The 25,048-nt window shown below is 38.9% G+C and overlaps 1 protein-coding gene across 4 annotated transcripts in view; it reads left to right on the forward strand.

Annotated features, from left to right (window-relative positions):
* LOC145984148 (protein ST7 homolog) overlaps positions 1-25,048 on the forward strand; it is a 147,824-nt gene that overhangs the window by 66,911 nt on the left and 55,865 nt on the right. For 2 of the 4 annotated variants that reach the window (XM_083117616.1, XM_083117615.1), the window contains exons 2-3: positions 65-147; positions 18,625-18,784. In XM_083117616.1, the coding sequence (XP_082973742.1) occupies positions 65-147; positions 18,625-18,784 (243 nt within the window). Of the gene's footprint in view, positions 1-30; positions 148-18,624; positions 18,785-25,048 lie in introns of those variants that run through there. The other 2 variants (XM_083117613.1, XM_083117614.1) reach the window with 1 other exon arrangement.

A 25,048-nucleotide genomic window follows, 5' to 3' on the forward strand; every position in this document is an offset into this window, starting at 1 on the left:
CAAAATAATGTACCAGTATCTTCCGTCAAGATGACACTAATAAGTTTTTTTCTTTTGTTTTTAGCCACGATGTTCCTGAGCACATTGACGCCTAAATTCTATGTTGCTCTTACCGGGACTTCATCTCTCATCTCAGGTCTAATATTGGTAAGTGTAGATTGACTGTTTTTACCATTCAAATGTCCAATCCTGCGTTTGAAAACTGTATGATGCGTTTGAAAACTGTATGATGCAATTAGGGATGTGTGATATCGAGTGTCGAAAATATAGTATATGTCGGTATCGATAATATCGATATCGACGAGACCGATAGTATCCATATCGGCGATTCCGATGGTATAGATTTCAACGTTACTGATAATATCGATAATACCCACAAATCTAAATCTTTCAATTTGACGTTTCCATTGTAATTTTATCTAGGAGAATCAGATAATCATGTTGTTCTTTGTTGGAAGCGAAAGAACACAATGAACCTTTGACCGACACGAGGGCAGCTGTTTTCGAAATTTCCTCTCCTTTCGAAAAACCGCTATGATATTCCAAATTCTGAAAATAAAATACATATGCTTTAGAATTCCTTCTAGAGTATTCACGTTAATCTTCATGTGGTTTGCTTTCGCTGTTGCGTAAATATCATCAATAGTTTCGTTTTTACATAAGTCTAACCGCCAGTATATTCAATTTATCTGAAGCCATAAACTGTTCATCGGTTTATCTATCTTCTTTATTTTTTATTTATATATATATAAATGGATGTATGTGTGGGTGTGTATATTTGTTTGTTCCGGCATAACTCTCGAACGCCTGGAGCAATTTCAACCAAGTTGGATACACATATCACTTGCAATCTGGAAATAATATTCTGGGGTAAGACACCCTGGCACCCCTAGGGGTGGGTTGAGGTAGGAAGGGGTGACATGTAAAAATAATCGAGAACCACCTATATTAAATTCCACACAAACAGACATCCGTGACTATGCAATACGCACAACGATAGTGTTTCTCAGGTTGTCTAACATTCAGGCTGTGTTGGGAATGGAATCCATAGTTTTCGTGACACTCCCAAGGCGGTTCAACTCCAAGTTCATCACCTATCGGGATGGGGGGTGAGAGGGGGTGAAAAGTAAAATGCCACAAATGACACATTAGTGTCGAATCAATAGTTTTCTGAGTCGCTAAGCTAATTGGTGACATCATTCACGATCACATTCAAAATTAGTTACATTTTACACTATAGTTCGAATTCGTTATTTTCCTGTCTAATACAAGATTGGGATAAATAAATACCCGGGCAACGCCGGGTAATCAGCTAGTTGCTTATAAAGGAGAAAGCATCTTACAACAGGAAATGAGCATTTGTGTGATCGATTTCGTGTGTTCAGTTTCTGATATTTTTCTTCTATCTGCATATTGGAACATTAGCCCATAGATTTGGAATTCGATGCAATGGTTAAATTCACCTCTTACCGTCGTTTCGTCATCACGAGGTAAACAAAGCGATTTGACCCCCCGTGGGTGCGAGCCGAGTGAGGCTGAAAGGGGTATGATCAGCGTCCACCGATTCGAGCATTCCATCTGTGAGATTTCGGACAAGTTCCAGAAATTGTTGAAGTCCTGATTCGAATGCCAGTTCGTTATCTTTGATCTAGTTCGAGAGGAAGCCGACCTGATGCGTATCTGGTTTCGAGCCAGCGTCTGTTTTCTGAGAAGCGCTGTTGCCACTTTTACCTGCAGTATTTAGACATCCAACACGAACTGCGACGACGTCACACTCCCAAGGTCTCCACATTGTACATACATAAGAAAAGACAACACAAGAACACAACCTAACAAATATAACCGCAACGCAAACCTCACGTAATGAAATATCTAAAGAAACTGAATTGGCAACATCTCATTTACTCCACGTGGACTTGACAAGCACTGCCAGTTCCTAAAACGGACGCTATAGGTGGGAAAGGCTTGAGGGAAAAATATACTGGGCCCCACGTGGACTCGGCATGTGGTTCTCAGAGGGAAACTGATCATTCGGGACGTTCTATGAATTAAAGTGGCGTTCGAGTCAGACCTCCAACTATACCAAGCGCAACAGTCAGTGATAAAACTACAACCGCGACCCGGGAAGCAATAAATTGACCGTTAGTGCTCCGGCGTGGAGTGAAGTCAAACAGGCAGGCTTCACTGGACACTGTGGCCACAGACTTTCGAATGGCATCGGTAAGTGATGCCAGTTCTCACACCATCCGGCGAGAGGTGCTGGCACTGGAATTTTATGTGACAGTTGCAGCACATTACCCAGTGATTACTACCCGGAATGCGGCACGTCGATTAAAGTTGTGCAAAGAACGTCGCCAGTGGTCCCTATAACAATGGCAAAGCATTCTGTGGAGTGACGAATCACGCTACTACTGTATATCGCGTTTGTTAGAACCTGTCCCGTTTCCCGCGCTAGCGATGGCTCGACAGTTTCCAAGGAATGGATAGTTTCGGTGCCAATGAGAAACTAGGAAAAAGTCGTCTGCTGGGCCGCGAGGAGCGAACCAGAAGAGAGGCGCTTACGTAGACGCTGTTGCCACATTTCAGTCTAACTCCCACGTGTTTTGTTTGTGTCTTGTTGAAGAAGCTTGTTTTGTAAGCGTGGTGCTGATTAGTGTGCGTTTTAAGATATCCAGGCAGGATGGAATTTATTCTGGTGATATTTGCTTGTGTCCTTTTTGTGTTTACTGCCATCTTAGCTGGAACATTCAAAAAGGGGAATTGTGTGTACATTGTGCATTTCCGCGTATTTTATTCACAGCTTGGCTTCGGCTTTCCCCAGCACGGAGTTCACGCGGTCTTGCAGCGGCAAAATGCCGCTTGGTCTTCTGCTAGGAAAGCCAGCGATCAGCAAGCTCGGGAAACGGGACAGGTTGTGAAAAACGCGGTTTATACATGGTGTGGCGATCTGGTCGAGGTGTGTTGACGTGGCGAATGCCGGCGAGCGGTTCTTATCGGAGTGTATTGTCTTCACCGACACCGTGCAAGTCGCCGAGGGTGGAATCATGGTTTGGGTCTGTTTTTCGTGGTATGGTGTTTGTTCTCTGGTTTTGGTCTCTCGGATCCTGAAGGCCGATGCCTATGTCTCAATATTAGACAACTCCGCGCTCCCCACCTTGTGGCAACAGTTCGGAAGTGGCCCTTTTCATTTCCATCATGACAACGCACTCGTCCATAAAAACAAAGCCCGTAATCTAGTGGTTTGACGACATGGGAGTGAATAAACTCGACTGGCCACCTCAGAGCCCTGATCTTAACCCCATTGAACATCTGTGGCTTGGGACGAGTTAGAGCATCCAGGTCAAACACCACCACCAAGCTGTTCGCCATTTTGTAGGAGAAATGAAAGCAAGTACCGACCGACATTTACCGCAACCTGGTGGAAAGTCTTTCTCGAAGCGATGAATGGTGGGCCTACCCCGTACTGACACCAGACCAGTTCCAGGTAAGCACATTCCGTCGGGATTACTGGCAAAATAGTGTATGTGTCAGTTAGTTATCTGGATATAAGATTTATCTGTAATCTGGGATATTTATCATCTCGATTATCCATATTGCCATTATCTCGCTCTTGATGCACAAGTAGGCGTTATTGTTGAAAAATTTTGACACTGTTGCCATAAACAAAATTTACCTAAAAACGCCGAGAAGAAACGTAGCTCTAGCGAATTTTTTGCTACAATCTACAGGAATGTTGTTGTGTGCTACTTCCGACCACTGCGTGCGAGTATGGTGCGGGACAGAAATTTTTTTTGGTCGAGACGGGAAATTTTTTAAATCCCAACGTTCGGGACGGAAAGAATACGCAATTTCCCGACACTGTGGAAAACTCAAATTCTGCACGTCATTTCTCATTCAGTGATGATTGTTTGTATTTCTGAAATAAAAGCTAGCAAATTCCGAGAAGTTTCAGACACAATGCAAAAAACCTCGAGAATTTACCACTTCTAAGAGGATCGGGACGGGATTTTTTTTTTTTCTCGATCCCGGTACCGACTTTTCGGGATCCGCACACCTTTCGAGTATGGAGATTTTCGGACCTACAGGATCGTGAGATAATGCTAAAAACGAGCATAGCCGATTTGTGAATCCTGTACATTCCATTCTTTTGTGCTGGTTATTGTTGCTAAGTGCCGTAAAGCCCAACATAATGCATGTACAGACCAACATGTATTTTAATACCGACAAATTTTATACCGGAGTTACCGACATAGCGAATAATTTCGATACCGACATATCGACGTCGATAATATTGATATTTTTCTGATATCGATGCTTTGATATTTTAAAAATATCGACTCTATATCGAAATATAGCTCAGCCCTAGATGCAAACGTGTGGTTCATTATCAGTGATTTTTGAGTTTCTACATAGATTTAACAGCAAGCAGCATGTGGAGGACAAGGTGAACAGCTTTTATGAATAATTTTAATTTTCATTTTTCTGATTTTTTATAAATGTTAAGTTTCTTTAGCTAGTTAAGAATAAATATTTCAAATCCTATCCTAAGTTCTCTAAGAGAGATTTTGGTCCCAGTTTCGATACCCAGTGAAGGCACATTGCACAGTGGTTCGGATCTCACTTACCAAAAATGACACTTTTTCACCACTCAACCCATAAAATCGCCAGTCAAAAATGTATCAAATGCTGCACATGATCAATATTGGTCGCAAATGACAGCATCCGACATCTAATTATAACCCTTTGATAATTTATTACATATTCTTCTCACTCAAAAATGCATTTCTGGAAAAATTTGAACACTGCCTTTCGCCAGTTATTAATTTATATAATTTTCTGTGTGGCGTAAACTGATAATTTTTTAGCATTGAAAAATATCTCAATGGATGAGGCTTTATAATGCAGAAAACCTGGTGTAAATATCTCTTACGCTTTTCAAGATATACATTTTCAAAGTTTTTGTTGCGCGACTTTTGAAACATCGTAGTATGCACAATTGCTAGTAGGTGGTTTCCTGGCACCTAGCTCTGAGGAAGATTTTTCAAGCACTGAGTATGGGCCTCCCCGAAGGCATAGTGATAACATCATCACCTTGTAATCAAGAGATCCCAGGTTCGATACCTGGTGGAATCACATTGCACAGTGGTTCAGATCCCACTATAAACTGTAGGTTCAGTCCCGATTAGCCTATCTGTGCATAAAGTGGACTTAAAACAACAACTCAGAATCAGATTCAGAAATAGTGCAGTATATGTTTTTCGATGCTTGTGTGTTTACTATATCACATGTATAATTAAATCAGAATAAATAATAAAAATGGAATTATAAATTTTTGCACTGTTGCTATTCGGATTTTAAAATCTGCAATATGGTAGGAGTTGGTCATATATTAGAATGTATTGCATAGTTATTTATGCTGTTACCAGTAGAGCTTTCTTTAGGAAGGCTATCCTGGCCCAAGAATTAATTAATTTTAATCCAATCTTGTATTTATTAATAAATTAAATATTTTCAGGTCACACTTTCAATACGTGTAGCTTTATCTTATTTGGATTTGTGTTTTTGTTAGCCCATATTTGCAAAATAATAATAATAAACTTTAAGAACTGGCTCCTGAGGAAAAGGGGCTGGGGCCTGACTTATTTTTAGTTTTGTTTACCCTTGGTTATGTTATTGCCAAGACGGAAGCTTGCACGTGTTAGAATCTGTTCATTTAAAATGCCCACTGTCTTCTGAGATGCCTCAGACACAATTTGTATCACATTGATGCTTTCTTTGTAATCATCTGGTAGGAGGACCAAATTTCATGAGAAAAACCATTTTTCAATGGTTAGAAGTTTCTCTCCAGATCAGTGGTGTTTGGAAATGGACATTGGCTTTTGGTGTTACTTAACAGCCTAACATAGAGCATCCTGCATAAGGAAACTCGTTAGAATGCTACCCCTTGGTTTATTGTGGTCAAGAGGGAACCTTTCACTCTTTGAATCTTATTATGTACCATGTAGGCATGCAGTAGAGTTGATGCTATATCTGTGTTAAGAAAGTGCCAACCGTGCAAGCTATAGGTGCACATTTATTTAAATTAGAGAGTGAATGGATTGAATAGTGCACCTGTGGAACACTATGTAAATAGTAATGTATAAGAAAGAGTATATTAATCTTCTCCAGATAATGCATTTGAATTAACAATATACTCCCTCGTTTAACTTTTTCGGGACAACTGGTAAACCTGTCTAATTATTGTGAGATATCAATTTCACCTCCCCTAAAAAGCCCTGTCATTTCAAGAAAATAAATAAGCCAAACCGATTTCATCTCTCTATGACAAATAGTTATTTAGCTACTTTTTTCTCTTTTTGTACGTCGAGGCAAATTTGAAAAACACGCACTTGAAAAGTCCCATCCTGAGAGGTTAACATGCAGGAGAGACTCATCACTCAAGGTTAAGGTACTTGCCAATAGTCATTCTCCATTTGTAATTTGTATTTATTGGTGAAAAAGTAGAGTATTGCCCCTTTATATGAAACCTGGCAGTATTCATCTAATCGACCCATTCAGATTTAAACAATCAAATTCTGATTTCACCATAGTACACAGGCATTTTTATCATGGATTGATTTCTATTTATTGGCTTGAGAATATTTTTTCACTTCTGTATACTCCTATATGATTCTTCTCTTGCAACCAGCCATTTGTTTACTGTTGTCTTGGTTATGGACTTCTGCTGCCATTTAGGTCACATGTATGTGGTGTGAACAGGTTCCATTGTTAGGTAAGGTGAGTCAAGTTTAGGGCTCTTAGTATTCAAATAACATCTCCAAATGCTTTCATGGTTAGGTTAGGCTGGCCAGGTTTAGGGCTCTTAGCATTACAATAATTTCCCTAAATGCTTTCAATATCCTATATTGTTTGTGCTAGTCTCAAGCATGACACCCCTTCGAGTCTAGTGTTCTCAGTAGTCTGTGGAATGCTTTGTCGGTGGGAAACGGGGATATTTTTACATCTTTTTTCTTAGATAAATAAGGACTTTTTGGAACTGCAAACAGGGTTATTACTTGCAGAAAGCTTCAAATTTACTGTAACAATTATTTCTACAATTCTGCAGTACTTCGTCTTTCTCCTATGAAAGTTTGAAAAATATTCGGAACCATTACCATCTAATCTGATCTTAAGGTAGATATTGGGGAAGGAGAGGAATTGAAGGTAGAAGGTTGGAAAGTCGAGATCTGTGCTGACAGGCATGATTCACTGGAAGCTAGGAAACCAACTCAACCAACCTGACACCTATCTGGATACACGCTCTCGATGCACACTGTATGGTGGATAATAGTGGCCTTGATGGGACCACATGCTTCCCATTGCAATTATGTACTAACGAGTCATGTCCATGAAGGAGTAGGTATTTACAGTTCATTTGGGACTTTAGTGGGCTCCCTCAGGCAGACAGTATAGTGTTATGGGGGATCATTTGGTAATGAGTGGTAAGATGGCTCCAAATTCTTTGAAAACGAGTCCAGAAATACAGTAACAATCAATGGTGAATATTGTCTTAGCATAATTATGGAGTTTTTGTGGCTGGAATTGCTTGGTTTGGATCTCAGACATGTGATTTCAGCAGGACTTCGCCACCTGTAACAACTCATGTGAATCGACTTAGCTGTTGTTACAGAAGTTCCATGACCATCTGATCTCCTGATCTCATGGAAAGGTAACCAATAAAGTCCCCCAAGATCTTGCAGTTTAACACCAGGCAATTTCTTCCTGTGAGATTACATAAAATTTCAATAATCCTCAGTCAATAATCCTCAAACAATTCCAGAGTAAAAACTGAGATGATGTGTCATTGGCAAAATTGAGCTGCAAATATGCCAAAAGTTGTTGGGGATATTTGTCAGATATTGTATTCCATACTTAATGGCAATGTCTGTACTTCACTTTGACTATATGATTATTACACAATTAAATCATCCAATTTTATTGGGACACCTATTAGTACTTCAGTGGGTCCAAATGGCTATCTACAATCACATTCAGTAGCCAATTGCAATATCTCATATGCTTATCCTCATTTCCCACTTGTAACTCGTGCACTGCTGTTACTTGGTGTGGCTTCATGTGAAGTAATTTCAGTACACATTGACGTGTGCAGCTGATGTGTGCGTACTGGGATAACTTCCCTGTTGATTACTTTGGAGTTCATAGAATCCTTGCATAGATGGCATAACAAATTTGGCTATGTATTTTTTCCTGCATTGGTCACATGACGTTTTACGCCACTTCCACACTGAGCCATGTATACTGCTTTTTGCTGGACAGGGTTGATTCAGAAACAGATTAGCAAAACAATCCTATGCTTCTTGGAATTAACCTGTGTGAACATAGGCATCCGCTATTGCAACTCTGTTGAATCAAACATGGCATGTTGAACATAATCGCTCACACCACAGCTGCCTCCATGACAATCAACACTCAACTGGCAAGAAAATATATTAAAAAAAAACAACAACTCAAATTACAGATATTCATATTTTCGCCAAAGGCAGTAATTTATACCTCTGTATTTATTTTTCAATAATCCTTGAAGTATGTTGTAACATATTATGAGAAAAAAAGTTGTGGGTTTCAATAGCTTATATGGAAAGTTATGCTATTTTTTTTAATACGTTAATAGTTACTTTTCTAACGTTGGAAATGGCCCCGGCATCCACCCAGCGTCGAATAACATGGGTACCCGGGGGAAACCCTGGGGGGGTAAAGGCAGTCAGGGGCGTGGTGCTGATCACATCATCCCCACTCACGACCGGATCAAGAAAGTGTGGGGCATTACCCCCACACCCCCTATACGCCTTCATGGCATGGTGCTAAGCACAGGGGAACACTTTACCTTTTTTTACCTTTTTACGTTAATAGTTACTAACTAAAAACACGGATATGACCAATTACAAAGACTTTCTTTGATTTATTATAACTGCCAACAAAGAATGATATTGATTATATTTATTACTAAAAGGGTTGATCAAATGAAAAGGGCACGAAACGTCGTAACAACGGAATCGTTTATATAATACCGATGCCGCAATGGGAGAACGTAGCGTGATATGTAGGGGTGCGATTGGAGTTGCCACACGGCATCGGAGCATGCAGGGGAACGCGCATGCGCAGGAGAGAGCAGAGGCTCCGATACAGAGCGCCGTCCAAGTGATGCAGCAGTGCATGTTCGGACAGGATGGCGTTAACATTGGCAAATTCGACTGTTGATGTGCAAGGTCCGCTACTTGTGGAATTCCTTGAACACAGACGAACCATTAACTCTGATGTGTACTGTGAGACACTCCGCAGCCTATGCAGGTCCATCAAGAACAAACGACCGGGGCTGCTCACGGAGGGTGTGGTTCTGCTCCATGATAACGCACGTCCACACGTCTCCAGGGTCACACACGCGGAAGTGGCCAGGTTCAAGTGGGAGCAGCTAGACCATCCGCCCTACAGTCTGGACTTATCCCCCTGTGACTTCCATGTGTTTGGTCCCCTGAAAAAGCATCTCAAAGGAAAGCGCTTCACCTCGGACGATGAACTCAAGGATGCTGTGAAGGACTGGGTCGCGTCACGGCCAAAGGAATTCTGGGAAAAAGGAATCATTCGGCTCATTCATCAATGGGATCAATGTGCTCAGGCCTATGGAGGATACTTTGAATAAAGTATTCATTTACACCGACAGTGTTGTTTTGTACCTTTTCATTTGATCAACCCTTTTATTAAAGAAAACTACCTTGGTGTATTTTCATGCTACAGCATATATTTACACAATTTAAATACATATGTATACAGGGTGGGCCAAAAGCATGGAGCCACACCTATGAAAGACAGACAAGGTGGATGAAAACCATACAGGTCATGCTATGAAGACTGTCACCATATTGAAGGCCACCATCTTGGAGTCTACATAATTTTCTTAAATGGATAAGGGATCATGTGAGATATCAAAATGGACTAGAATTTAACAAGAAATATTCAATTTTATGGGCTTTTCTAAGATGTGGGGAGATGTCGTCAATGAGTGAGTGGTCTTTCGTGGTGATTGCCTGAAAAATTAAATGATTTACATCCACGGGGCTGATGCTTGAACCAGTTTTATGTATTAAGATTGATATACTGCTTCTTTTTAAAGAAATATTTAACTATTTTTAATGTAAGTTTGCATGATTGTAGGAACATTACAATACTACGCAACACATTTTTCATTCGCTTCAGTTTTCTTTGATGGCCATGCTGACTACTGAATAAGATTGTTTTGGTAAAATTTTATTCTATTTTATAACTTTCATCATTGGGAGGGAATGTAAATACACTTCCATTGAGAGGACTATCAATCAGTACAAAGATAATACTAAATTCAATTCTCTATGACAATTTGTTCTCGTGCTATGATTTTTTTTTTTGTACATTGCGGTGTATTTGAAAAGTGCATTGATTTCGCGAAATCAGAAGTATCTGAAGTACACGAATTATTCATATAAATTTATTAACTCTATGATAGCCTATGTGATTTGTTTAATGATATATTGGTACATTTAATGTCCAAACTGTAATAAAAAGCAGGCATAGGGATTAAAAAGAATATGCAGTCTCGACAAAATCAGCATGTCTAGTAGCCACATTTATGTTTCACTATCGCCATTGCAAAACAAGCTATGGCAGCTGGTATGCAATGGTAGTGTTGCCAGGTGCATATAATTTTTCATGTAAATGTATGGCAAATACTTATGTTATGCATCTGTTGACAAAATTTTGACCTGCTAGTGTTGCCAGCTAAGGAGTTATGCCCCTAAGAGGCATTTCACACCGAAGCAACAAGCAACACATGTTGCTTGGAAGTGAACCCTCAATAATCAATTGAACCTTTCAAACCAAAGTGACATGACAAGCTGCATGTGTCACTTGCGTTTTGCTCAGACTGAGCCATTTTCTCAATTTTGTGCATCATGTTGCCTCAGTTTGTTGTTCGCTTATATGCAGCAAATGCTTCACCCCAACAAGGTATATTTACACTCTAAAAAAAAGCCCAAACTGAGGAATTACAACGTCTTTGAACCTCTAATTTGTTCATATAATAAAGTATTGATATGTGCAATGTTTCAAGATTTAAACACAATGTTCTTTTGGCTTTATGAAGTTTGTTGGTACAGTTCTCAGCTGTAATATGCCTTCAACATCATGTAAAGATCTTGTGTTTTTACCATTTAGGACGTATCTGATTATTTTCATATTTGAGTTATGAGTTCTTGTTTTTATTAAGTCCATTTTATGCACAAATAGACTAATCAAGACTGGACCTACAATTTAAAGGGTACTTTAGTATTATACATACTACCTCATTTGTCTACGTTAAATTATATTCCCCTCGCAAACATGAGTCATTTGGTTAGGTTAGGTTCGATAAGTGGGAATCATATTTGGCGGAATACATGTGGCGATCAGCGGTGGCTGCCTCTGGTGTGGATGCTTTCAACAAGCTTCTTGGTGATATATCTGACTTTTGAAAATCACATTTAACAAAAGGTTAATTGTATGATTTATATATTGTAAACTTTCAAATACAGTGTTCCTATTTTGTCCATAAGTGTTTCTTTTGCTTTCCCAGAAAACAAACGGTCTGAAATGAGGTAGTCCGTATAATACTAAAGTAGGCCTACCGTTTAAAGTGGAATCTGCACCACCATGTGCCTGCATCAGGTATCAAACCCAAGATCACTTAATTACAAGAAGATGATGTTACTGCTTCATCATTCATATTTTTATACTTGTCAACAAGCCTACATGTAATCGAACTATTATTACTCTTTATGGTTATGCCAGAATTTATTTATCAATATTTAATTTCAAAGGTGCACTATGTACTATATAGCCAAAGGTCACCGGACACCCAGTGCTGTTCATTCCAAAGACACCAGCCAGGTAACTAATAAGATCTCAGACCTCCCTTCATTATTATTACGGCATTTACTCTTCGGGGCAGGCTTACCACTAAGTTTGGTAGAGTCCTGGTGGATTTTTTCCCCCATTTGTCCTGTAGCATGCAACCGATACTCCAGTTCATCCCAAAGATGTTCCAGTGGGGGCTTTGAGTGGGCCAGCTAAGCACACCCACCTTGATTGTCCTCAAACCACGATGCAATAGACCCTTCTTTATGGTCAGCATTATCATGCTGATAGAGCAAAGGGCCCATTCCAAACTGTTGCCACAGTGTGGGCAACACGTTATTGTCTAAAATGTCCTTATAAACACCACTGTTCATGTTGCCATTGACAAAAACTAATGTCCTGAGCCCAAACCAGGAGAAATAGCCCCAGACCATGACACTACTGCCACATTCACTTAGGTGTCCGTGACTTTTGGCTATATAGTGTACGTGTCAATTCAAGCATTATATTTTAAATACTGAAAACGTACTTACATGGAAAATTCTTGGGATGCAGGCATTTACTTTTAAATAATGAATTTACTGGCCCACAGTTTCATGAAGGTCGAGAACTACTGCTCTAGTGTTTAGGTCTTTGCTTCTGACAACATGCAGTTATACCATTATTGCTGATGAAAAGGGTATGTAGGTATTAGAAATTTAACGCAAGGAATTTACAGAATTGCATTGTATAGGTACCTGATTTAGCTAACCACACATTAAAACAGGAACACTCTAATAATAAAAGCTTCTGAAAGTTCATATATGAGGGGAATCCTGTACATTCAAGGCCAGGGCTGTAAAGGGAGTGGTCCAAGATCTCTCACCTGAAGTGATGCAAAGGGCCTGTGTGTACTCAGCTGTATGGGGTTGTGCACATTCGATTGGCATGAATTGTCTGTACCATCGTCTGACCATACTATCACTCACGACGTCCAGTCTGCACACCTCACACGATTGCTGGTGGCTCTGTGCCAAATTCTGAGCGTGCAATGTAGGCTACATCGCAGTCGGTGGGAGACTGTATGAGAACTGCAATCTTTAACCTAGAACTGTACCAGATTACAGTTACATGCCACTTCTTCCTGCCTGCATGTGTGTGTGTCGCTCTCCGACCACTAGTGCTGCGTATAGGCACCATTGGAGCTTTTTTCAGACTTTCATCTCTTTGCTTAACTGAAGAGGTTTCTGGCAGGGCAAGGATTTGACAGCTACGCTGCGGTAGAGATAGTTCCAGTCTTTGCTGTCAGACACATATACCATGGGCATACAATATTTAGTGCCATGCTATGACAAATGCCAGAACAATGGTGCTGATTATGCAGAAAATTAGGTTAGGGACTCACTGTTACTAATGCAATAAATTACAACTGATATTCTTGTTTTATTTATGCCTAATCGGTAGGGACCTTGATATTTTGTTATTTTTTTTAAAAAATTGGTTTATTTTCTTATTTTTTATTTTTTACTATATGGTGTTATTTTCCCCAAAATTCACAATTTCATTTTAGCGCATTTTCTGGCAAATATCTGAAATTATACCTTCATGGTGTTTTTAAACCACTGTTTCATATTGTAAGTCACATGGCTTACGCTTCTTCATGAGAGTTTGATATCTTGAAAGATATTTTGGGAAAGTTATTTTCCATACCCCTTTTTTTAATTTTAAGGTAAGGATTTTAGATAATGGAATTTTCGCCATATATACTGAAGGGTGCATAATGACCATAAGTGGCGACGCACCCAAAAAACTTAAATCAATCAATCTCACGGGATAGATACCGATATATTATGGCACCAAAAATTGGCATTATCTTTTTTTGACTTGTTAGTGTTACGTTTCCCAAAATTCGTGCTTTTAAACTATTATTTTAAATTGTAGGTCGCATGGTCTACGTATTTTCGTGACAGTTTGATATGTTGGAACAGATTTTTGAGAAAATAGAAGTAAAGTGCTCCCCTGCACTTTTCCTTGAAAGTGTATAGTAGGGGTGTGGAGTTAGGGCCCCACACTTTCTTGATCATGGCTGAAGGTAGGGGTGATGTGATTAGCACCACACTCCTGGCTACCTTTATCCCTCAAAGTTTCCTCAAGGTACCAGCTTCATATGATGCTGGGTGGGCACCGGAGCAGTTTGAATAGGTGGAAAACATCCCGGTTCTCCCCCGCAGGGGTCGAAAAAATCGTGGAAAATACATGATTTAATGTGGCTGTCGGAGTTATTCCATGTACGTATAACTCTATAGTTTGCTCTTGAGTAAAATGTTGGAAAACTTGCATGTTCTATGTACACAAACATGGCCTAGAAAAGACAAGAATGTTGGATTTCATAGAATTTTTGGTTGTTTTAGGACATTTCTTTAAAAAAAAATCGCTAAAAATGCCAACAATTCGCATTTTATGCCAAATTCGCATTATTTGGATATTCGAATGGGTGTAAAATGTGTCCAGACATCACTGCACCAGACATCCTAAACATAACTTCACAGCAATTACCATTTTTCACGGTTTTGGCTTTTGCGAAAAATCAATGTCCCTACTACTAAGAAATTACTTTCTGGCCACCCCTCGTATAAATCAGTAGATGGAAAATGATAATTTAGCAGTACTGGCAGTGAAAAGTCAATTCTTGAAGAAAGTGATTTGCTTTTATGATCGAATGATTTGATTAAATATGATATTAAAATATTTACGTATTTATTATTAGTATTTTATTTCATAATATTGGACATTAACCTTACTCAGTGAGAGATTAATGACCATCTCTCATGAGTTTAAACAGACAGGACAGAGAGTGGCGTTAATTTCATTGCAGTAGTAGTGTTGCAGTAAATTTGAGGTTGGGAGCATGCACTTGCCAATTTTTATAACGTTCACCAATGCAGATTTATGTTTCACTTTTTCATGATAGTACGAGGGTCACTATTTATATTTTGAGCCTAACAATGAAAAAACAGGAATTTGGCATTGAAAACTGCTTTATTGTTTTTCGAAGTATTCTCCTTTATGGTCAATACACTTTTGCATTCGTTCGAACCATTTGTCAAAGCAGTTTTTCCAATCTTCTTGAGACACCTACATAATATGGTTTTTGAACGCATCAACGGCATCTTCCGCCGACGAAAATCGTTGTCCACTCAATTTATTCTTGACATTCGGGAACAAGAAGAAGTCATTGGGTAAGAAATCAGGACTGTACGGCGGATGACCCATCAATTCGATTTTTTGACTGTTCATAAAGTCGGTTGTTAGACGAGATGTGTGACAGCTGGCATTGTCTTGATGAAGAATGATCCGACGGCGTTTGTTTGTTTTCCGTATTTGACCGAAGACCTCTGGCAAACAAATTGTTGTGTACCATTCAGAGTTGACCATTGTACGTTCCTCTAAAGACACAGTTGCCACATGACCAGTTTTCCAGAAAAAACAGGCGACCATTTGTTTCGATGTGCTTCGAGTTCATCTTGAAACACCCATACAGTCGACTGCTGTTTACGTTCCGTCTCATATGCATATATCCATGATTCCTCACCTGTTACAATCTTATATATGTCTTTTGAAGCACCACGATTGTATTTATTGAGCATTTGTTTGCACCAATTGATGCGAGCATCTTTTTGAGTTTTTGTCAAATTGTGTGGGATCCAACGAGAACATACCTTTCTCACAGCTAAATGATCATGTAATATTTTATATATGCTGGTGGAACTAATGCCTATGGTTGCCTCAATCTCACAGTATGTCACACGACGATCTTGCAGTATTAGGTTTTGCACAGCATCAATGTTTTCTTGAACAACAACTGATTTTGGACGACCTTCGCGAATCTCGTCGGTGAGCGAATGGTGGCCACGATTAAATTCGTTATACCAGCGTTTCACAGTGGCAAAGGATGGGGCTTCATCGCCAAATGTGGAAGTAAGTTGATCGATTCACTCTTGTCTTGATAATCCACGTCGAAAATCGTAAAATATCATCGCACGAAAATGTTCACGAGTTAATTCCATTTTATTGTTGTCGCGCAATCTCCAAGGCAACATAAACAACACAAATGAAGCTATTGACAAAACATTTGAAGTACGTTATGGTCAATAATGCCAGACGATTCCGTGCAAACGTCAAATCGCGCCTAACTTCAATCAGTGTTGCCAAGGCTCAAAATATAAATAGTGACCCTCGTATTCAATATATATCCTATTTGGTTGGATTCTTCTTGACATCTAAGAATAGTGCAAGTCATTGTAAACGTATGTTAACTTGTGCGAAACCAGTAATACGTCAGGATGATGAAAGAAAACCTTCGTAAGCACTGCTACATTAAATAAGGTGAAGTGAGTCAGAAGAGTAACAAAATTCGAGCAGCATATTTGCAGTCTAAAGCTCTTCTTGTTTATTCATTCGATTTTTGTTGGATGTTGCAGTTCATGCAATTTCTGTCGCATGTTGTAGTGAGGTACTTTGTCGGGTGGCGATATTCGACAAAAATCGTATATATCAATGGAACCTATTTGTTTCAATGTTCCTTCAGTTTGACCAACAAAATGCCTTACTACGACGTCCGACAATTATCGGACGGCACCGCCTGCTCTTATCCCCTCCATCTGTTGACAAGTCCCCCTACTACTCCCATATGGACAAGAAAAAAATTGATAATTCAATGCATTTTCCACGTAATATTTAGAGGCTTAACCTTTACTATGGTATCATCAGAGTAAGGTCGTACTCGCCCGATGATACCATATGGTATCGTGGTGCTGATTACGAAATGAATGTGCGTTTTGGACCTTCATACTCTTATGTTTGGGTGGAATCTCTGACACAAGTCTGGAGCAAGCCTGGGAAATTAATATTGATGACCAACCTCCCCCCTCTCCGCAACATATCCATGCCACATTTCCGAACAGTGTTTCACATTTTGGCTCATTATTCAACTTGTATGACACCCAGGAACATGAAACATGTTTTAATCTCTTTGGAAACGTCCATTCTTTGAAGATAATACTAACGTTTGTGCCTACTCCCCAAAATAGCGAGAGAAGAGTGGGGCAAACTCCAGATTTTTTTTTGTCCATTGAAATTCGGAGGTCGCTCCCCCAAACCACCCTTCTCTCAGTTCGGCATTCTGAATTGTACACGGTTGTATGCTATGATGTTTTAGCTGCAAAACAAAACTTATCCGAAGTAGATTGCTCCCATAGTGCCCGAGTTATTGTTATATTGTTATTCCTCCAAAAATGCAAATTACCTATTTTTCATTAAAAAAATCACATTTTGGCTTATTATTCAACTTGTATGGCACCCAAGAACATGAAACATGTTTCATTCTCTTGAGAAATATCCATTCTTTGAAAAGAATACTAAAGTTTGCGGCTTCTCTCCAAAATAGTGGGAGAAGAAGGGGCAAACTCCAGATTATTATGTTTATTTCCATTGAAATTTGGGTGTCGCACCATGCAAACCCCCTTCCTCGGTTTGGCATTCTGAATTGTACACGGTTGCATGCGCTGATGTTTTAGCTGACGGCAGAGCTTGTTTGGCCTAGGGACTGCAAAGAGATAAATCCAGCCCTGACTGGACCTACAGTTTAAAGTGATATCCGAACCACTATGCGCTTCCACCAGGTATCGAACCTGGGACCCCTTTATTACAAGGCAACCACTGCACCATTGGGGAGGCCACAAGAATGTAAAGAAAAACAATTAGAAAGCCCCCACCCCAGTTTTGTGGTTCGTGATACTCACCCTTCTCTAAATATTATTACAGATTTGTGCAGTATAAATATTAAGTAGATGTTAAACAGCTATGTGCATTAAAATAAATAACAAAGTCTGGGTATATTTGAGGATCTTTATCAGTGTTGTTAAAGGTCCAGGAATCCATAAATTCTAATGGGTTTCATTGGGTTCTGCAACAGGACCGGAATTCACACAATTTAAGTTTGGTCCAAGTTGTGTATTGTTTTATTGGAAAAAGGTTCCTGGACTGTATTTAAATTGATCTGAAAAAAAAAAAGATTGTATTTTAAATTCATCTGGAAGAAATGTTCCTGGACTCAATTGAAATACATTAAACATAAAAATGTTCTTTATGGTCTAGAACCCATTTACACTTGCTAATTTTCCCTCTCGGACAGGAATAGAATTTATTTACAATTCCTGGACCTTTTACAGCCCTGTTTAAGATCCAGGACTGGAACCTTTTTTCTCGCACAATTTAAATTCGGTCCAAGTTCTGTTTTGTTTCATTTCAATACAGAACTTGAACCCTATTTAAACTGATCCAGGAAAAAGGTTCCTGGATCACATTTAAATTTATCCAGAAAAAAGGTTCATGGACCATATTTAAATTGATCAGGAAAAGAGGTTCCTGGAATGTATTTAAATCCATCTGGAAAAGAGGTTCCTGGACCATATTTAAATTGATCGGAAAAAAGTGTTTCTGGACCAAATTGAAATACTTTACAGATAAAAAGTTTGTTTACAGCCCAGAGCTGATTTTCTCTCCTGGACCAGAATTGAATTTATTTGAAATTCCTGGACCTTTAACAACCCTGTTTTTTATATCATATTTTTCATCAAGTATAAGTTCTAGATGATGTAATTAATATTCTGTCCTCTCATTTGGGGTGATGTAATTAATTTTTTGTCTCATTTTCTTCTTCAGATATTTGAATGGTGGTATTTCAGGAAATATGGAACTTCTTTTATTGAACAAGTGTCTTTGAATCACATCAGTCCCTGGATTGGAGGTGGAGATAACTCAAATGAAAGTAACAATGGGAACAACAGCAGCAATAGTAATTCAAATCAGCAACCAGTTCCAGGTAATGAACATGTAAACAGGATTTTGTATTGTGTTATATGTTCATTTCCATAAACCTATGCCTTCTTAAAGTCTTTTATGATGTTGCTGATTAGAACATGTTTTGATATCATAGAAGAAAACAAGTGTGTAAATGGATTTTAAGTGTGTTGCTGATGCATCATTTAAATAAAGCTAAAATTTTGATGTGCCTTTCTTGGCAATAGAATATATGCTGTCTGCACTGAAAGGGCTAGATTTGAGATTTTTGTTTCCTTGGGTTGATGGAAAGCTCTTGCAGCATTTCGTAATTTTATGAGCTTCGTAAAAGTGCAAGAGTTGGCAGTGGTTACTGCAAAGAATCCACATTTGGAACTGGTGAGTCATTGCTCAGAACATGAATTAACCTGCACGGAGTGTGTGTTAGCTGAGTATTGAAGACTTGCTAAGTCTTGCAGAAAACTTATGGATTTCCTAAGGTTTGAGTGGCAAAAATCAGGTAAACTTGTCTTACCTGTTCGTTCGACTGGACCAAGCAGCAGGAAAATATGTTGCAGTGATCAAGTGGGCATGGGTGAGTAGTACAAAGTGCTTTTGAAGGTCTCTGGTTGTAGTCTTAAAAATGCATGTCTACATTCTAATCCTATGCACTCTAAAAGTAAAAAGGATGACGAAAAAGTAGCATTTAGATGTTGGTCTGAAAAAAATATTAGGTACTTTTAGGTAGCATTTTTTTTTTTAGTTGCCACAAATTTGGATTTGCTGTAAATCAAGTGGCCGCGGTGGCTCAGTCGGTAACGCGTCTGACTACCATGCTAAAGGTTCCGGGTTCGATCCCCGGCCGGTTCAAATCCGGGAACTTTTCTAACGATGGAAGCGCCCCCGGCGCCCACCCAGTGTCGAATAACATGGGTACCTGGGGGAAACCCTGGGGGGTAAAGGCGGTCAGGGGCGTGATGCTGATCACATCACCCCCACTCACGACTGGATCAAGAAAGTGTGGGGCGTTACCCCCACACCCCCTATACGCCTTCATGGCGTAGTGCTATGCACAGGGGAGCACTTTACCTTTTTTTACCTTTTTTTTTTTGTAAATCAAGTAATTAAATTTGTACAACTGAAGAAAGCTCACTCTGTCATAATACCTTTTTTTACCTGTTTACCTGTCATAAAACACAACTCTCCCTATTGATGTAGTGGTAATTCTGTCATTTTGTAATTGGATACCTGGTGGATGCACATTCCGCAGTGCTCCAGATCACACTTTAAACTAGGATTGGCTTGTTTGAGCATAAAGTGGACTTAAGGCAAACTTTTTCAAATGCCATTAAAAAATGTGTTTCTACATGTTCGGCATATTATTCTCGTGAAATTTATTCTCTGAACAGAACAATTTATATCATCATAGTCTTCTGCCACATTCATGACAGGAGGATTGGAAGGAAAAAATGCTAAAGATAGTTTAGTTCAGAAGTGAGTATGTTTTCTGTGAGGGTTGGCAGTTGTTCCTTGCAAAAATTATGCAAGGATCACTCTCAACACTATTTGAAGATGTGTTGGACAGTAGTGAAGGTATTGGTATTCCTCTATACTTGACTCATTCTATTCTCACCTGTCTGCCTTTATTCACTTCATTTTGTATGTTCTTCAGCATTACATGTGACTAATTGTGTTAGCTGAACATACATTCTACCCTTAAACAGATTGATTTGTAACAGTTTGCTAAACTGTATCCTTTGACTGGAATATTTTGTTTGTGTGTAGACATCTCAACACATACCATGTACTAATACATACACACACTTACATATATACTAATGATATTGTTGTGCTAAAATTAATGTTGTTGACCCCATGAATCAAAATTTTAAATTTGGTGTCTTGATTTTAAAGTTGGGGTTCTGTTCTTAATTAAAATCTATAGGTTGGTGCATTTGAAGTTAACATGCCACATATACGAGGGTCACTATGAAAGTTTTGAGGTGCATAATAATTAGAGCTGAGCCGATACCACTTTGAACCGATTCCCACCGATACCGATGCTGATACTTGAAAATTGCAACAATTAAAATTGGTTCAAAATTTTGATCAACATCGGTGTGTAAATATTATTTTCCAATTACAGTAGAGCGTCGATTATCCGAAGTAATTGGGGGACATGGGTGTTCGGAAAACTGGTTTGTTCGGATAATCGAACTGTACATGTTTATTTGCCAAAAAGAAGTACTGTACAGTAAATTTATTCATAAAAACAGGCATCTCTTTAAGTATTACAAAGTAACGTACAAAGGCAACTTTAGTAGGAATATATAGTATGTGGTATAGTTTATTAATCAAAAATATGTACATATTACATACGCATTGGTGATGGACGGTAGGGTGGGAGAGTAACAGGTGCGAGCGAGTACACAGTTCGGTTAAGCGGTCGTTCGGTTGACCGACGTTCGGATAATCGACGCTCTACTGTATATGCATTAATTTACCAAGAAATAGGGTTTAGAATATTCAAGAATTTCATCAGAATATGAAAATAGATAGTGTACAAATTACAGTTCTCATGCAAAATTAGTGCAAAATAAGAGGAAAGTTTGAATTTTGCACAATTTCCAGGATAATTACACTCCGTGAAAATGTCGCGCGACATTTTTTCAGACCCCGTGAAAAACCAAAATGCGGAAAAGTATCCGCTGGTATCGGTAAATGAATTCCAACCGATACTTTCTGATACCAATACCACTGGTATCGGCTCAGCCCTAATAATAATTAAGAAAGATAAAATCATTTTCATTACTGTATTTTCTCATAGTACTCACCATGACATTCTATGCACTTTTGCACTCTCATAAACCATTTTTGGAACCAGTTTTTCCACTCATTTTCATCAAGTGCTGCAAGTTTACATTCATAGGCATGGACAGTTTCTTCAGAGATGGAAAACGTTCTTCTGCACATGTGATTTTTTACTGTCGGGAACAGGAAATAATCGCATGTGGCCAGGTCAGGATTGTAAGGTGGATGAGTAATAAGTTAAACTTCTGTGGACTCCAGGAACTGAATGGTGATGTTGGCTGTGTGGGTGGATTCATTGTCATGATGCAAGACAGTCCCTAGCAATCGTGTCCTTGTTCGCCGTTCTTGAAGCTTCTTGAAAAATTTGGTAGGAAAACTGTTGTATACCAGTGAGCAGTCACAGTCTTTTGATCCTCCGAGGGAACAGATGTGACATGACCACTTTTGGAAAAGAAAGTTGCCACCTTTTTCTTTCAGACACTTTGGGGCTGCTTCACTTTTGTGTGTGGAATGTCATCGGGAAAAATCCTCACTGTCGACTGACACACAATCTGTGGATCAAACTGGTAAATCCAGGTTTCATCAGCAGTAACGATGTCAGAAATGCATCTAGTGTTGCCTGCATTTCTTTGCACTATTCAACATGAACATGCTTTTTCTCATCTGTCAACCTATCAGGATGCAACTTTCCTGACTCGTAAGTAATTGTGCAGGATCTTGAACACTGCTGGCGATCCAATGTCATTGTCATTAAATGTCATTTGATTGTTTTCATGAACCTTTTTTCCACAGCAGCAATGTTTTCGGTAACAGTTAGATATAGTGAAAACAGATTTCTTCAAATTTACAGGAGAAATGACGGGAAAGTACTTACGGAATTGAGTTCCTGTGCACTTTTGGAAGCTGGGAATAGTGTTCTTTCCATTCGTGCAACTTATTTGGCTGGTAAATAATGTCATTTTCGACATTAATGTATCTCCGTTGCACGATAGCTCATGCCACCATTACCGTCGACTACGTGAATCAAATGTTCTGTGCATTCGAATATGTAATCCCCTGGCAGTGTAGCAACCATGTGGTCGTTTTACAAGATGACGTGTGAGCGTTTTTGTTTTTTTCCAATTAAATTTTCTGTTCGCCTAACCTAACCTAACCTTCCATGAATGGTTCTTGGATCAATGTTAGCCTAAAAACCATCATTTTTTGGTTAATAAGTGTTAGTGTAGCAACCACGTGCTAGGTTTACAAGATGACGTGTGAGCGTTTTTGTTTTTTTTCCAATTTAATTTTCTATGTTTGGCTAACCTAACTGAACCTAACCTAACCTTTCGTGAATGGTTTGTGGATCAATTTTCGCTTAAAAACCTTTTGTGAATAGTTTGTGTGGCATTTTTTGGTTCATAAGTTTGGAAACACTGCATATCAGCTGACAATAGACAACGTGAGTCAAGATTTGCCCGCCATATTGTGTGTAATGAAAGCGAATTAGCAACGGCCAATAAATACTTGTAATGTGAAAAATTACACTTTTTTCAGTGAAAAAAACATAATCCCAAGTTGAAAAATGTTCCGCTATACATATAAGGTAAGTACAAATGTAAATAATTCGGAAATAAACGAGTTAAATGTGTTTTCACTATATCTAACTGGTACCATGTTTTCCACAGTCACTGCAATTGCCAGATGCCCACTCCTCTCCTTGCCTTCCCATGAGTTTCGATCTCTCTTAAATTCTCAAAACCACCGAACATGAAGGAGCAAGCTCCCCGAAAGTCTGGTGCAATAGCTCAAGGCTTTGGGACTCGTTTAACCCACTTTTAAAACCATAGAAAATCATCGCATGAAAGCTCAATAACTGCAGGTGACTGATGCGGCACAGACGGAAACAAACTAGACCTCTGAGCAACATCGATAAGCCGAACAGGTTGAAACTGGCACTGGTGAATCTGCAAAGATGACGCTGCTGAAGGTATTTTTTTGGAGTTGAAACAATGAACAATAACAGAGCCTGTCTCAAAATGTTTGCAGTGTCCATCGTATCATCTAACCTTTTTGTGTCCAGTACTTGTTATGTATTGTAAATAGCTGAGGCTGGTTAATGGTCAATATGTGATGGTGATAAATTGATTTTGTGAAGGCTGTATTATTATTTTTTTTTATTTATTGCACAAATTTCGTATTTAATGTTCGAGTTGCAAAATGCTGTTTTTTAAATGGATTTTTCACTAAACAGCCATCTTTAAAGAAAAATGACTTTTTTTGGCATTATTCTCAATTGCAGCTATCCTATTTCACTAGCAGTTTGTTACAATTTGAGAGGTGCCAAAACTAGGGGGTCAAGGACAGCTTACTTTTCCTTGCTTGAGAAGGTTTAGCATAGTGCAGGGGCAAAAGTGGCAAAGAAAGAGGGGTGTCAACTGCCTCCCCTATTCACCGCCACTGAATTGCAGGACAGTTTGCACACTCCCATCATGTCACCTTTCTTGTGGATAGTTACTATGATACTAATCCTCCATTCACTTGACATCTCCTTTTTTCTAAATTATGCTTATTATTTCATTCAAACCTCTAATGACACACACTTCATGCTTAAGCAGCTCTGCTTGCAAGTTATCTCTCCCAGATGATTTATTATTTTTCAGCATCTTGACTGCCTCCCATACTTCATCTAAGGTTTGACTTTCTATGCCCTCTTCTCCTCCCTCTTCCTCTTCTTCATTTAACCCTTCTTCCAGCATACCTGCTACATCTGCACTGCCATTCAATACATCATTAAAATGCCTTCTACACCTTTCTAAAATTTCATAACAGTTACTAACGATACTGCCTGTTTCATTTCTACAGACTGTTGTCCTTGGCTTAAAAACATCTTTTGTATTATTTACCAGCTTATACATCTGCCTTATACTCTTCATATCCTTCTTTATCCTGCTCATACAGGCTTTCCAATTGCTTCATCTCCTGCTTCGTCCATTACCTTTTTTCTCTTCCTATGGACTCTCTTTTCAATGCTTCTTTCCTCTTGATATTCCTCCCTAACTCTCCTTGTTGCACTTGTTTGCTGCATCCTCTAACATACATCATTCTTTTCTTTGGTTACATATTGTTATTTTTCATAGAACCACATTTCTTTCTTTGCTATCTTTTGTGTTCCAAGTATTTCCTTTACTACATTACTAATCCTAAGCTTATATCCATTTCACCTGTCATCTACATTTTCCACTTCTGCCAGTTCCATCCTGATGAATCACTCTTGCAATTTACTTCTATACCTCTTAACCACCGTTGGAATTCTTAACCGCGTAACATTCAATTTCATCATACTAGTCACCTTCATTTTTTGACTATTAAATATTGTTGGTTGATACACATCTTCAGTGTCTTATCTTGTCACTGAAGTCCTTGATTACTATTTTTATGTCATTTTTTGGGCTATAATTAAAGAACTCTCCTTTAACTCTTTAATGTCAATAATCTAGAACTTATATCTTTAATA

This window comes from Lepisma saccharinum, chromosome 2, assembly GCF_977018435.1.
Source record: "Lepisma saccharinum chromosome 2, izLepSacc3.1, whole genome shotgun sequence".
Taxonomy (NCBI): domain Eukaryota; kingdom Metazoa; phylum Arthropoda; class Insecta; order Zygentoma; family Lepismatidae; genus Lepisma; species Lepisma saccharinum.